The sequence below is a fragment of the Lactuca virosa genome, chromosome 4, assembly GCF_052849685.1.
Source record: "Lactuca virosa cultivar CGN04683 chromosome 4, Lactuca_virosa_CGN04683_v6, whole genome shotgun sequence".
Lineage (NCBI taxonomy): Eukaryota > Viridiplantae > Streptophyta > Magnoliopsida > Asterales > Asteraceae > Lactuca > Lactuca virosa.
This window is the reverse complement of record NC_136429.1, coordinates 105242635-105258575: the sequence shown is the minus strand read 5'-3', so window position 1 is coordinate 105258575 and position 15941 is coordinate 105242635. Positions and strand designations below refer to the sequence as shown.

Sequence of the window (15941 nt, the reverse complement as noted above, 5' to 3'; positions counted from 1 at the left end):
CCTTGAAATTGGTTTACCATAATCATTACCACATCAAAAACAGGTTTTATAGGTCCAAAACAGTTTAAGGTAATGATTCTAGACCAATTCCAGCCTTAAAACTCGAAGATATGCTGTCAGGGGGTCCAACTCGTCGAGTGCATGAACCAACTCGACGAGTTGGATGAATTTAGGCATGGACTCGTCGAGTCCCTTACTGGACTCGTCGAGTCAGCTGACCAGACAGCATATAAACTTCGATTTTTAGTAATTTGCATCAAGTATAAAAGAAAACAAGCCTAGGCTCTGATACCACTGATGGGTTTTGAGAATTCTAACACTCCTATGGTGTACATGCAACCCTATAAACCTTGGATCTTTGTTTTCTCTATTATACATGCAAATATTTGATATTCCAAGGTTTCATCCTAACTAGCATAATATGAAGCAACTACACTACAAGAATCTAGTATAATGACATACCTTTTGTTGTAGCTTGATTCCATGGAGCTTAAGAGCCTAGTGCCTCAAGTGTGATACCTCAAATGGTTCACACAGCATCACCAACATCTTGGAATAACTTGGGAGAAAAGGTTCTTATGCTCAAATCGGCTAGCCCTCGTGTGTACACACACTAGTGCCAGTTTCTTGAGCCACGGGGTCCTTATATATTGTGGCTATTAGGGTTACACCATGTAACTCATGTCTTTCCATATTCTTCATGCTCCTTGGGTTAAAACCTCCATGGAGTATCCATGGGTTACTCCATGGGTTTAGCCCAACATGAAGAACTATGGACCATAAGCCCACATATATAAGAATGAATGATTTACACAATCAATCCCCATATATTTAATTAGTCTCCTTTTGATCACAAAATTAATTCCAAATTAATTCTTGATCAATACTAATTAAATAATATGATTTCATATTAATATATTAGAACTTATAATATATTAACAAATCATAAATATCCTTTTCTCACAAAAGTCTATCCAAATTGTTCTGATGCCATGCAACCCAAATGGACCATGCCAAATCGGGTCAAGTGCATACCAATTATAGTTATGGGCTTAGACACTAATCCAACAACTATTACGAGTCAAATCAAAGAAGTTATTATTAGCCCCGAGGAAATCTAGGGTGGAATAACAACCAAAACATGGGCTATCAACAAAGAAAACCACTCTATTACCAAGCATGGCCGCCATTCCTGCCACAAGATTTCCAATAAAGGCAACCACAACCTCCTCCATAACAATTCAGATCCTCAAGAATGTCCTTAGAAGATATTATGAAAAGTCTTGCCACTATCACTCAAAGTTTTCCATAAGAACCCAAGGTAAGCATTAAGAATCTTGAGCAACAAATGGCACAACTTGCTCAATCGGTGAGCAAAATAGAGAACCAAGGAAATTTGCATCCTCAAACCAATAAGAACCAAAAGAATAATGTTTGTGAAATTAGCTTGAGGAGTGGAAGGAAATATGGTGGCCTAAATATAGTCGGAGAATAAGAAAAAGAGGAGTTAGTGATAAAAGAAGAGCCAAAAAAAGATGATAAGAAAGAAAAAATAGTGGTGCAAAAGAAGTTGGAAGAGAAAGAAGAAAAGATCACACCACCATATTTTCCATCAAGATTGAGCAGCAATAAAAAAGTGAGAGACGATAGAGAGATCATGGCGATGTTCCAGAAAGTCGAAGTAAACATTCCTCTCCTGGATGCGATAAAACAGGTACCTAGATATGCTAATTTCCTAAAGAAACTTTGCACATCTAAAAAGAAGATGCGAGGTAATGAGACAATGAAAGTAACTGAAAAAGTTTCTGTAGTTTTGCAGAAAAGGATGCCCCAAAAGTGCAAGGATCCGGGGGTTTTCATAGTTCCTTGTAAGTTGGGAAATCTTTATGTCCCACGTGCTATATTAGATTGAGGAGCTTCAGTTAATGTTTTTCCATATTTTGTTTACAAATATATTGGCATAGGCACTTTAATAAAAACTGGGTTGATTATCCAACTTGCAAATCGTTCTATAGTACACCTAAAATATGTATTAGAGGATGTTCTAGTGCAAGTTAATGAACTTATATTTCTTGCAGGCTTTTATGTGCTTGATATGAGAGATGATAACAACCCAACCTCAAGTTCCATACTTCTAGGTAGACCATTATGAAAAACAGAAAAAAAACAAATATTTATGTCTAAAATGGTACATTGTCTATGGAATTCGATGGGGAGGTCATAAACTTCAATATCTATGAAGCAATAAGGTACCCAAGTAATGTTCATTCTCTAAATTTTGTTGATATTATTCAACCTTTGACTGAAAAGTGTTTTGAGTTGACTAACCATTATTCTTTGGAGTTAGTTTTGAGTAGTAATTTTGATAACAATTCAGTCAAAGAGAGTACAAAAAAAAAATTCAAGCTAAGTAATGAGTTTTTGGAAATTTTGGAGTTCATGGAAAAAAGGAAGAAAATGAGGTATGATAATACCAAAGTGAAATTGCCCATTTCTGACACAAAATTGCTTCCTTCTATTGTGCAGGCACCTAAGTTAGAATTAAAGACTCTCTCAGGTCATTTGAAGTATGCTTATCTTGGAGAAGAGAAGAATTTTCCTATTATAATCTCCAACAAGCTGTCCATTGTAGAAGAAGATGAGTTGATGACTTTTCTAAAAAAGTATAAGAAGGCAATAGGGTGGACTGTCATGGATATTAAAGTGTTAAGCCCTTCATTATGCATGAACAAAATTCTCATAGATGAAGACTTCAAACCAACTCGAGAGGCACAAAGACGAGTGAACCCACCCATGATAGAGGTAGTAAAGAAAGAAATTATGAAGATTTTTGATGCAGGTATGATCTACCCCATATCTGATAGTAAATGGTTGAGTCTCGTGCAAGTTGTCCCCAAGAAGGATGGAGTCACAGTGGTAAAGAATTATGAGGGAGAATTGGTGCCCACCCATGTGCAAGACGGGTGGAGACTGTGTATTGATTATAGGAAGTTGAATGCCTCAACGAGAAAATACCATTTTCCTTTGCCTTTCATCGATCTAATGCTCGATAGATTGGTCAGGAAGTCCCATTATTGGTGTCTCGATGGTTTCTTGGGTTTTCATCAAATTTCGGTTGCCCCAGAAGACTAAGAGAAAACCGCATTCACTTGTCATTTTGGCACTTTCACGGATAGACGCATGCCCTTTGGGTTATGTAATGCACCCATGACATTTCAAAGATGCATGGTGAGCATTTTTTTCGAGTATTTTAAGATCATAGAAGTCTTCATGAACGTTTTATGGGAAATGCTTTGATTCATGTTTACAAAATCTCACCAAGATCTTACAAAGGTGCATTGACATGTACCTAGTACTTAATTATGAAAAATGACATTTTATGGTCGACACGTGTGACAATTAAAGAAAATGCGTCACCTCCGCCGTTAGGAATTAGTACACACAAATATATGTAATAGAATAAGAGTGAAACACAATAATATATTAATAAATATATGAAATCACGACCTTACACAATCGTAAGAACATGACTATTTTGGGCAAAATGCTCAAAAATAAGTGCGCAAAAAGCCATACTGACACCTACAATGGCTAACATATTCAGAAGATACATGACGACGTGATTCCAAAAATATAAACTTTGTATGGAGGAATTATGATTTTTACCAGATATAAAAATCAACCACGTAAATAACTTTACGACGTAAAAAGAGTACAGAGAGATCGGTTAAGTTTTGGATAATGTCACAAAAAGGAAAGTCGTAGTACTCCTCAAGATAAGAATTTTGAGACGAAAAATGCCAAGAACGGAGTCTATATAGGGGAGTTATGATTTTTGTAAAATCATTTATGGATACCCCTGTTAGGCCAAAAGATGTAAATTAAAATTTGTCAAAACAACCTAAAGGAAATTTGTATTACTAGTCGAGTGCATCACGTAGGTATAAAGAGGGTAAAGTACAAAGCTCATACGCAAGAGATATGAATTTTTCATATTTATTTTTGTGCGGGCTAGGCACGCCATGCGTTACACGTACACTGGCAACGAATTCACAAAGACTGCAGATGATGTGGCCTTGCGAGTAAACAACACGTGGCGGCACCAGGTTGGAGCCACAATGCAATTGCACGGTTCACACACCAAAATTCTCGACACACGGTCCAAAAAACTGCTATAAATAGAAAGCTGAGGACAGAGAATTCCTCATCCCTTTCTAAGCATTCTCTATCGATTCTAGAACCTCTCCCGTCCTTCCGAGCAGTTCCCGAGCTCCTGAGTCCCAACTCTGCACTACTTTCATGACTCACGCTACTAGGGTGAGTTCACGACCCCACTTTTACGATTTTCAAAAGTTTTACATGCGAATACATGTTATTAAATTTCTATTATGTCAGTATTTACAAAGTGCATAAAATTTTAGGAATATTATACCTACTCGTTATGTTGCACAAACATTAGGATAATATTACGTCTGGCAGATACTCAGCCCAAAATATTATACCTAGTGTTATGTTGACCGAAATCTAGGGTAACTTAATACCTAGTGTTATGCTAACCAAAGCTAGGGTAACTTAGTATCTAGTTTAATGATGGACATATCTAGGGTAACATAGTACCTAAGCATTATGTTGGCCAAATCTAGAGGATATCATTGTACCTAGTATTTACTTTGCCTCAATATCCTAACAAAACATCCAAATTATATATAAATATATATATATATATATATATATATATATATATATATATATATATATATATATAACTATATATTAGTATAATTATTGAATTAAAACAAAGAAGGTTAAGAATAAGGATAATAAGATCAAAGAGCAATAAACATACTAAAGGGCTAAACAAAACAATTGTTAAATGAGAACGACACTATTCATCCTTTAGCTCATTAGTTTTCAGCTAACCCCAGCCTATAATCGTTAAATCTTAAGTGAGTGGGAAGGATATATATATATATATATATATATATATATATATATATATATATATATATATATATATATATATATATGTGTGTGTGTGTGTGTATATGTATGTATGTATGTATGTATACGAGGCTAACACCTCCACCTGCGATTGCTAGCTACAACCTTGATGGTCGAATCAAAACATGCATAACTTTCTAAACTATTTTACGATATCCGTTGAAGTGTTGTGAGGAGAAAATATGTAGTCGAAAGCTCGATTATAGGAATTCGTTGTAACAATGTTCGGCCAACCTTAATAAAATAAACTACCTATAGGGGAATGCCTTGAAGTAGTAATACTATGTATCAATAAGTGAAAGGGGTGACAAATATTACAAGAGAAGTTTTAGGATAAGCGAAAGGGGTGACAAATATTACAAGAGAAGTTTTAGGATAAGCGAAAGGGGTGATATATATTAAAAGCAAAAGTTATGAAGAATAGAAATTACATCTAAAAACAAAGATAAAACTATTCTGAAAATAAAACTAATTTCAAAGGTATAAAAAGCTGTGGACTCACCAACATTATGTTGACATTTTCAAACCACATGTATTCCTAGGGAAATGAGTGGAAAAAGAAGCGGTATGGTGAAGGGAGTCATCAAGGGATTGATGGAAGTACTATTTTTTTCCCTTTTTTGTTTAATCTATGTTTGGAAATCGAAGTGTGTTTAAATTACAAACAATGTAACCTACTATATAATGAATAAAAGTAATGGTTGTGTTATATCTTCTGTGTAATGTTTAGTATATTCAATAAATGTGTACCACATCACAACGTCACACAGCCTAGCGCTTCTGCCGTTTGTCAGGGGTGTGACAACAAGGGCTTGATACTTGGACATATAGTGTCCCAAAAGGGTTTAGAAGTCGACCAATCCACAATTGACATTATCAATAGTTTAACTTACCCGAAAAATATGCGGGAAGTGCATTTGTTTCTTGGCCATGCAGGTTTTTACCAACGCTTCATCAAATATTTTTCAAAATCATGGTTCCCATGTGTGAACTTCTACAAAAGAAGGTCGAGTTCGACTTCAATGATGCATGTAAGAGTGCATTCGATCATTTGAAATACTTTCTCACATCTGCTCCTATCATACAACCGCCAAATTGGGATCTCCTGTTTGAGATAATGTGTGATGCAAGTAATATCGTGGTTGGGGCGGTTTCAGGACAAAACTTAGAACGAGCTCGTCATGTCATCTACTACGCGTCCAACAAACCATGGCCCATAATGGCACAAACCAACCCTAAGGCCCAAAATGGCCCAAACTAACCCCTAGGCCTAAAATAATGACCCAAGGTCCTTTGGTGAGTGTGCTAGGCGTATCACCATATAAAGCTCAACATACAAGTTCTAACAATAAGGAAAAACGGGGACTGAACCCAATATGATGGGCATACTCATATTTACTCCCCGTGTACTCCCCTAATGGGCTCAAAATCACATTAATCACTTAATGGCTTAAGTTCAAACGTCCAAGTCATAGATCTTGCTCTCAGGAAAAGTCTTAAATGATAAATTCATCAACTTGAAGCCTTTGCATGGCTCAAAGAGGTCCAACACCCATTTTAGCATTCTAACTCCATAATATGAATATCAACTCTTGCATGGTTGAGCTAAATACATCAAGATGCTATTTTTATGCATTAGGGACCTCAAAAACATCAAGATCTATGATCATATGCTTCTGGAGTATCTTGGACTCACATGAATCAACTCAAGGGACCAAAATATGCCAAAAACCTTAAATTAACAAGATCTAAGAGATGAATCAACAAGGTTGAGACTTTATCCCTCCAAGAGGATGATCAAGGTGAGTAGATTCTGGATCCACAATCTCAAATGAACAAGTACTTTTCCAAAGGGCCCTTCTTCCTTCAAGATGAACCAAAAACACACCAAAACACACATAATGCTCAATACTCTCTAAAAAGGGGGCTATGGTTATGTGGAAGATACTTTGGGACGAAGGAGGTTGATGATAGAAGAGGTCTTGGGGTTATAAGGTGCTTAAATAAGGTCCAAACCCTAAAATTTAGGGTTTTCCCTGGCTCGAGCATGCCCTGCGTACTAGGGGAAATCCATGTGTCCAAGTCTTGCCAAGGTACGCCCAACGTAATTAATATAAATGAAATATAATTAAACATTTAGAATTCAAGGAATTTACTTGGGAACTGAGCGTTACAAGGGCAAGTTGCCATCAGATGTATGTGCTCAGAAATACGTGAGTTGTCTCCATAGAATGAAGCTTTTGGACAAGGAGCTTGTTGTATCTAATGGGTTCTTTCAGGATCACCAATATTTAGATCATGGGGTGTCTGGGTTGCTCAGGTTGAGTATCGATTGTTGAGGGATTTGTTAGCTCGTTTCATAGATTGTTATCTAAAGTCCAGGATGAGTAGTTGATGATCTATCAATCAACTTCAGAGTTTGGTATGTGTAGTTTCACAAGGGATTTGTTCTGTAGCGTATTGGATCAGTAGATTAGTTGTAAATGCATTCTCGATCGTTGATCATTTCGTTCATCGTCAATAGTTGAGGTTCTTCGAAAGTTTCGAGTTGTATCAGTGGAATTTCAATGGATACATCAAACTATCGTCAAAATCTTTACATTATGCCTTTTGGTTTATGGGTATGGATACCCTCAATTGTTAGCTATGGAAGTGTTGTACATAGTAGGTTCGGTTTTAGCAGTTGTCCTTGGTTATTGGGAGTTCGAACGTCATAGCGGTGTTGTTTACTTTTTCATGTATGCCTTTAGATCTGCATGGAATCCAATTTTGGCATGTCGTGTCGACAGGGTTTGTATTTAAATAGATCCAACCAGAGTTTTGGCAGCATTTCTAGATAACTTTGGAAGTTTTATCGAGCTAGTTACATATTGGTAGAATCTGTTCAATTTCAGTCAAGGGGTAGGACCTTGTTTCAGTCATTTATGAGGATGCTTCTGTTAATGATTGAGGTTCGTCATTTCATTATGTCACACCCCCAAACCTGAACGACGGAAATGTTCGGGGGCGGAGGACGTCATGTTCAGTATCATAACAATTGAATAGTAAAGAAAGTACACACCACCATAATATAAATATATTTGAAAATTTTACATGATTGTATGTGTTACATGTTTGAATATCAAATACAATATGGTGATCCAAAATATGTTACTAACGCCAGCTCGTTAGTCTTCAAAATTAGTTGCTACCTGGTTTAGCGTTTTCCTGAGAATACAAGTTATTTCAAAGAAAAAGTGTCAACAATAAAGTTGGTGAGTTCATAAGTAGTGTTTTGAGAAAATGTATGCCATTCGAAAATTTGTGTATGTTTTCCAGAAAATCCGATATTTTCTAACAAATGTATGAAATGAGTATGAAAGATTGTTGTATAAATTGTATGTATTTGAACCAGGAAAATCCTACATTTTCCTAAAAGTGAAATGCAGTCTCAAATGACCAAGACCGTAACCTGTAAGCAACTATGACATGCTCAAAAGAATGATGTATAGTTTTATTATAAAACAAAACTATAAGAAGATTTGTATTTGAACGTGAAAAGAACTGTATCTGTTACTTTTCCCATGAAAACGTAATACCATAATAATTGTCTATCCAGTGAGTTTTCATAACCGTACGATCATAATTTGCCTGTAGCAATGTTCTTCAGGCGTCGAAATGAGATGACACTTGTCACCTCGGGGACTGTAGCTAACAGTCAGGGCGCGGGATCATTAGTCCCGTATAGATCTGTACACACTTGTCACGTTCTCCGGACGGGAGATTCTAGTTATAAACAGGACTTCTAGCGGTACCTTAATAGGTATATTGAAGATGAATGACTCACGAATTCTCAATTAAGTCCCGTATTAAAATGAATGTATTTGTTTCAGAAATGTTTATCCTTTTCAACGATATTAACAAAGGCATAATAGCGATTGATATGTTCTTGTGAATATGCAATGTTGTAGTTGAAATGTTTACTCTATAATATGCAAACTTATAAACAAAACATATTTCATTTATAAAGCATGTCGTTTTTCCCAAGAGAGTAAAGCTGTGTTATGAGATATTTTGCATGATGATGACTTCATAAGATAGTTAAAACAACAGTATGAAAAGTATATCCAAGATTGACGTTTCACACGATGTTAGCCGTGTGTTTACTTGTATTCCCCCCCTTAAAAGAATTTAAAAAAAGTATTTAAAAACATAGTTATAGGGGTATGAACTCACTTGGTTGAAGTGGCGGTTTGAAGAAAATGAGACAAGAATCGAGCAGAACTTTGACTGGAGAAAGCTGATTTCTAGGGATTCTCAGGAATCTCGGGAGCGTAAAACTTCCTTCGGAACTTGGGTATGAAAACCGAGGCTTCGGTATGGCTTCGAGGGGTTAAACGCAGAGCAAAAGCACGAGAAAGAGAAGAGTTGAGCAATTAAGCCCGGAACCCTCGCACCCCTTTTATAGAGGTTGAACCGCCTCGGTATGCTGGGCGTACTCTAGGAGTACGCGGGGCGTAGTGGGTCGTCATCACTTACGTACTTCGGACTTGATGTCCGATGGGAGGGCTACTGGCCGATGGGACGAGGCCCTTATCTCCTGGTACGCGGAGCGTACCCTCCTTTTACGCGGGGCGTAATTTGAATTCCCAAACTTCTAAATTACGTAACTTTCGCGTACGAGCTTCCTTTTTGGCTTTCTTTATATCCACGCGTAGGTGAGACTGTACTCTACAACTTTCGTTTAGACTCCGTTGGCTAGTTTTGACTTTATCTTTAATAATATATTTTTAACAGGCCTGGACTGGAAAAGTCCGTTAAAAATCCATAACTTCTTCATCCGACGTCCGTTTTCGTCTGTCTTTTTGCCGCTGTATTACTATTGTCAAGATCTTTGATTCTCGTTTAGATTGCATTGGCCAAAAGTCACTCGATCTCTATTTCGAGTTTTTAGCTGTCTACCGCTATGTCCGAAACTTCGAAAAATCATAACTTCCTCATACAAAGTCAGGTTTGGTCGTTCTTTTTATGCACGTTCACGGTTTAATGATATCTACGACTTTCATTTAGATGCCTAAGGATAAAAATTATTTTATTGAAATTTCTCGTTTTACGCTTAATAGCGTCTTACCAGAATTGTTACGGACCTTCAATTGGTCATAACTCCTTCGTTACACCTCGGATTTTAGTGTTCTTTATATTATTGGAAACCTTATTATGATATCTACCACTTAGTATACTCAAACTGAGCTTTTTGAACATTTCATTTTTGACGCTATTTTTATTAATTCACAGAGAGATTACAGCATTTGACTCTTAGTCATTACATTGATCGGAAAATAACGGGTTGTTACATCATCCCCCCGTTAGAGGGAATTTCGTCCCGAAATTAATTACAAAGTAAAAGTTTATGGACTAGGGAAAAGATGCGGGTACTTTTGTTGCATCTGATCTTCTCACTCCCAAGTGAATTCAGGTCCTCGCTTAGCATTCCAGCGAACCTTCACTATTGGTATGCGACTATGTTTAGTTCGTTTGATTTCCATATCCATGATCTCGACGGGTTCCTCCACAAAGTTAAGATTTTCATTTAGTTCGATTTCCTCGAGTGGAATTACAAGAGTTTCGTCGGATAGACAATTCTTCAAATTAGATATATGAAACACCGGGTGTACTTTGTTAAGTTCGACTGGAAGTTGAAGTCTATAAGCTACTGGACCAATCCTTGAAGTAATTTCGAAGGGTCCAATGTATCTTGGGTTTAGTTTTCCACGCTTCCCGAAGCGTATCATGCCCTTCCAGGGTGAGACCTTCAGTAGAACGCGGTCATCGACCTGAAATTCCACATCTTTTGTCGGCATAGCTCTTTTGTCTATCCCTCGAGGCTTTCAGTCGCTCTTGAATTTGAACGATCTTTTCAGTCGTTTCCCTAATGATCTCCGGACCAGTGAGAGTGCTATCAGAGACTAGTCCTCTCGCCAACTGCGTGTCGCCTACTTCCGCCCAGCACAGAGGTGATCTGCACTTGCAGCCGTACAGGGCTTCAAATGGAGCAGTCTTCATACTAGTGTGATAATTGTTGTTATAAGAGAACTCAACTAATGGTAAGTGGATGTCCCACGCTTTACTAAAGTCGATCACACATGCTCGCAACATGTCTTCTAGGGTTTGGATCGTTCTCTCACGCTGCCCGACAGTTTGTGGGTGATAGGTTGTACTCATATCTAGCTTAGTACCTAAGGCCTTCTGTAGCGTTTGCCAGAACCTTGAAGTGAATCTACTGTCTCTGTCCGAGATGATAGATATCGGCACTCCATGAAGGCGCACGATCTCTCGGATGTAGGTTCTTGTTAGTTTCTCCATCTTATCGGTCTCTTTGATCGGCAAGAAGTGGGCAGATTTGGTTAACCTGTCGACGATCACCCAAATAGTATCGTGACCACCCTGTGTCTTCGGTAGTTTGGTTATGAAGTCCATGGAAATCTGCTCCCACTTCCACTCAGGTATTTCGGGCTGATGGAGTAGACCTGAGGGCTTCTGATGTTCTACTTTGATCTTGGCGCAAGTCAAGTGCCCACATAGGTTGCAATTTCTGCTTTCATGTTTGGCCACCAGTAGAGTTGTTTGAGATCCAGATACATCTTATCTGAACCTGGGTGCATGGAGTATGGGGTCTTGTGTGCTTCATCCATAACCATTTCTCTGAAACCACCAAACTTCGGTGTCCAGATTCGGTTCATGAGGTAACGTACTCCGTCACTCTTGATCTCAAGATTATTGTCCATCCCTCTAAGTGTTTCACCTGTCACATTTTCGGGTTTCAAGGCTTCCAGTTGAGCTTCCTTGATTTTTGTTGACAGGTGCGAATGGATCGTCATGGTTAATGACTTCACTCTTCGACCAGAGTACTCCTTACTGTTGGGTTATGAGCATTCTAACACTCCTAAGTGTACATGCAACCCTAAATACCTTGGATCTATGTTTTCTCTATTATACATACAATTATGAACATCCAAGGTATTATCCTAATCTAGCATACAAAATAATAAATATAACAAGATAGAATACATACCTCTTTGATGTAGAATGTCTTCATGAAGCTTGAGTGCCTAGTGCCCCAAGTGTGACACCTCAAATGGTTCACACAACACCAAATACACTTGGAATAACTTGAGAGAAACTTGAACACTCCTTGAAATCATCTAGCCCTCACACTCACACATTAGTGCACGATTTCTTGAGCCATGAGATTCTTTTATATGGTGGCTATTAGGGTTACACCATGTAACTCATAACTTTACCCATTCCTTATGCTCCATGGATTTTAACCTCCATGGAGTATCCATGGGTCACCCCATGGACTTAGTCCAACATAAGGAATCTTGGATCACAAGCTTAATTAATTCCAAATTAATTCTTGATCAATACTAATTAAATAACCTTATTAATATATTAGAACTTATAATATATTAACCAACCTTAAGTGTTATTTCTCTCATTATAGTCTATCCAAATACATGATGTCATGCAACCCAAATGGACCATGCCGAGTCGGGTCAAGTCTTACCAATTATAGTTATGGACTTAGACATTAATCCAACACTTACGACTAAGGGCATCTGCCACCACATTGGCTTTTCCCAGATGATAACGAATCTCACATTCGTAGTCGTTGAGTAGCTCAACCCAACGTCTTTGCCTCATATTGAGCTCCTTCTGATCGAATATATGTTGAAGGCTCTTGTGTTCTGTGAAGATGGTGCACTTTGTACCGTATAGGTAGTGCCTCCAGATTTTTAGGGAGAACACCACTGCTCCAAGTTCTAAGTCGTGAGTGGTGTAGTTGACCTCATGCGTTGTTAGTGTTCGTGAGGCGTACGCAATAACCTTTCCTCGCTGCATTAGTACACAACCCAGCCCTTGTTTGGATGCATCGCAGTATACTACAAAGTCTTCTGTCCCCTCTGGAAGAGACAAAATGGGTACACTGCACAGGGCTTGCTTCAAGGTTTTGAATGTAGTATCTTGCTTTTCCCCCCAGTTGTAAGTTACACCCTTCTGAGTCAGGGAGGTATGAGGTTTTGCAATGCTGGAGAAGTTCTGTATGAACCTGCGGTAATAGCCAGCAAGGCCTAGAAATTGGCGAATTTCATTTGGCGTTGTTGGCGCAGACCAATTCTGGATAGCCTTGATCTTGGAAGGGTCCACATGGATTCCCTCTTTGCTGACCACGTGACCTAGGAAGTCCACCTTCCTAATCCAAAACTCGCATTTTGAGAATTTCGCGTAAAGCTTCTCAGTTCTTAGTGTCTCTAAGACTTGTCTCAGGTGCTAACCATGTTCTTCTTTACTTTTTGAATAGATGAGTATGTCATCTATGAATACTATCACAAATTTGTCCAGGAACGAACGACATAACCGATTCATTAAGTCCATGAACACGGCTAACATCATAGTGTTAGGAAAATTTTGGCCTTTCTAAAGGTCTCCGATACAGAAGTTAAAGAAAAGTAGGACTTTTAACCGAGATCCTATACTATAACAAAATTTTGGGGTCGAGCAAGTACTACTTGCGACGCGGGTGGCGCTTGGAGCTAGACTCCGCGTCTGATTGTTTGGATTCCATTAGACGCCTCTCAAAGATGGCTTGCTGCTCCCTCATTTCCCTTATTTCGGAGAGGGCTGCATCCATTCGGTCCTGGAGTGTATCGGTGTGAAGTTGGGCATCCTCATGCAACCTGTCCAGGCGACGGATATCGGATGCGTTACCTTGTACCTCCATGTTTACTTCGCGAATCCGGTTTGCTTGGACTCCTCATTGGTAGGACTGGTTGGCTAGCTTGCCCACAATAACTGGGAGTGCCCGGTCAGCTGAACTTCCACCACTAACGTCGTAGAAGTCCCGACACATGTCGTAGGGAGGGCGCAATCCTTGCTGTTGACTCCAATGGTTAATGTAACTTCCCCAGACGGGAGTTGGTCCCTGAAAACCTCTTCGAACCGCAGGAGGTCGAACGGCTGGTGGATTGATTACTTCTGGTTCTGAGTCTGTCCCGTTAGAGCCTTCCTCTTCCTCCTCTTCCATGGGTTCCTCATCCTCTTCTGGGTCGTCTTCCACCCATCCTCCGTTGCCTTGATTGGGGTAGTAGGGGTCTCCGAGTAGATGGAATCCAGCCATTGTGTCTATACGAGAATAGGGTTAAGAATTGACTATAAACTAAAGCACATACTGAAGTATCAAAGTTTAAACTTATTACATTTACCAAATACTCCTATAGTATTCTAAATGTTATGTTTGATTCAAAAAGGTTATGCTTTTGGTAAGTTTTTAGACTTGTTTTCCACTGCAGCTACTCCCTGCATACGTTAGTCGGCTCTCGGATAAATATAGTTGATCAGGCTATATTCATCCCAGTTCCGATTACATGTTCCAAGGCATACCTGCACTGCACAACTCATCTATAATACTTCTATATTGTTTTCAATATGATACTGACCCTGTTATGCAATGTATGCATGTATACTTTATAAAAATTTCATTTTAAAAGTATAACTCTCAATCAGAGTGTTTTTGCCCAGTTGTGTTTATAGTTGTATATCAAAAATGGTTTTGATATACTTAGTTCACTATAAACAAAGCTCTGATACCAATCTGTCACACCCCCAAACCTGAACGGCGGAAACGTTCGGGGGCAGAGGACGTCATGTTCAGTATCATAACAATTGAATAGTAAAGAAAGTACACACCACCATAATATAAATATATTTGAAAATTTTACATGATTGTATGTGTTACATGTTTGAATATCAAATACAGTATAGTGATCCAAAATATGTTACTAACGACAGCGCGTTAGTCTTCAAAATTAGTTGCTACCTGGTTATTATGAGATACTTTGCATGATGATGACTTCATAAGATAGTTAAAACAACAGTATGAAAAGTATATCCAAGATTGACGTTTCACACGATGTTAGCCGTGTGTTTACTTGTATTCCCCCCCTTAAAAGCATTTAAAAAAAGTATTTAAAAACGTAGTGATAGGGGTATGAACTCACTTGGTTGAAGTGGCGGTTTGAAGAAAATGAGACAAGAATCGAGCAGAACTTTGACTGGAGAAAGCTGATTTCTCGGGATTCTAGGGAATCTCGGGAGCGTAAAACTTCCTTCGGAACTTGGATATGAAAACCGAGGCTTCGGGATGGCTTTGAGGGGTTAAACGCAGAGCAAAAGCACGAGAAAGAGAAGAGTTGAGCAATTAAGCCCGGAACCCTCGCACCCCTTTTATAGAGGCTGAATCGCCTCGGTACGCTGGGCGTACTCTAGGAGTACGTGGGGCGTAGTGGGTCATCATCGCTTACGTACTTCGGACTTGATGTCCGATGGGAGGGTTGCTGGCCGATGGGACGAGGCCCTTATCGCCTGGTACGCGGGGCGTACCCTCCTTTTACGCGGGACGTAATTTGAATTCCCAAACTTCTAAATTACGTAACTTTCGCGTACGAGCTCCGTTTTTGGCGTTCTTTATATCCACGCGTAGGTGAAACTGTACTCTACAACTTTTGTTTAGGCTCCGTTGGCTAGTTTTGAATTTATCTTTAATAATATATTTTTAACAGGCCTGGACTGGAAAAGTCCGTTAAAAATCCATAACTTCTTCATCCGACGTCCGTTTTCGTCTGTCTTTTTAACGTTGTATTACTATTGTCGAGATCTTCGATTCTCGTTTAGGTTGCATTGGCCAAAAGTCACTCGATCTCTATTTCGAGGTTTTAGCTGTCTACCGCTATGTCCGAAACTTCGAAAAATCATAACTTCCTCATACGAAGTCAGGGTTGGGCGTTCTTTTTATGCACGTTCACGGTTTAATGATATCTACGACTTTCATTTAGATGCCTAAGGCTAAAAAGTATTTTATTGAAATTTCTTGTTTTACGCTTGATAACGTCTTACCGGAATTG

The 15941-nt window shown here is 38.7% G+C and overlaps 1 protein-coding gene across 1 annotated transcript; it reads left to right on the top strand.

The window, feature by feature from the left end:
- The first annotated feature begins 1657 nt into the window (after positions 1 to 1657).
- LOC145104865 (uncharacterized) lies at positions 1658 to 2152 on the top strand. The gene is made up of 2 exons (XM_079042031.1): positions 1658 to 1868; positions 1965 to 2152. Exons 1-2 carry the CDS (start codon positions 1658 to 1660, stop codon positions 2150 to 2152), a joined length of 399 nt encoding a protein of 132 aa, XP_078898157.1.
- The last annotated feature ends 13789 nt before the right edge of the window (positions 2153 to 15941 follow it).

What these genes read in the sequence shown, in the direction of transcription:
- LOC145104865 (XM_079042031.1), top strand. Translation starts at nt 1,658, where the DNA reads ATGGCGATGTTCCAGAAAGTCGAAGTAAACATTCCTCTCCTGGATGCG. An exon ending in GGGGGTTTTCATAGTTCCTT is followed by an intron (nt 1,869 to 1,964) that starts GTAAGTTGGGAA and finishes ATATTGGCATAG; the next exon opens with GCACTTTAATAAAAACTGGG.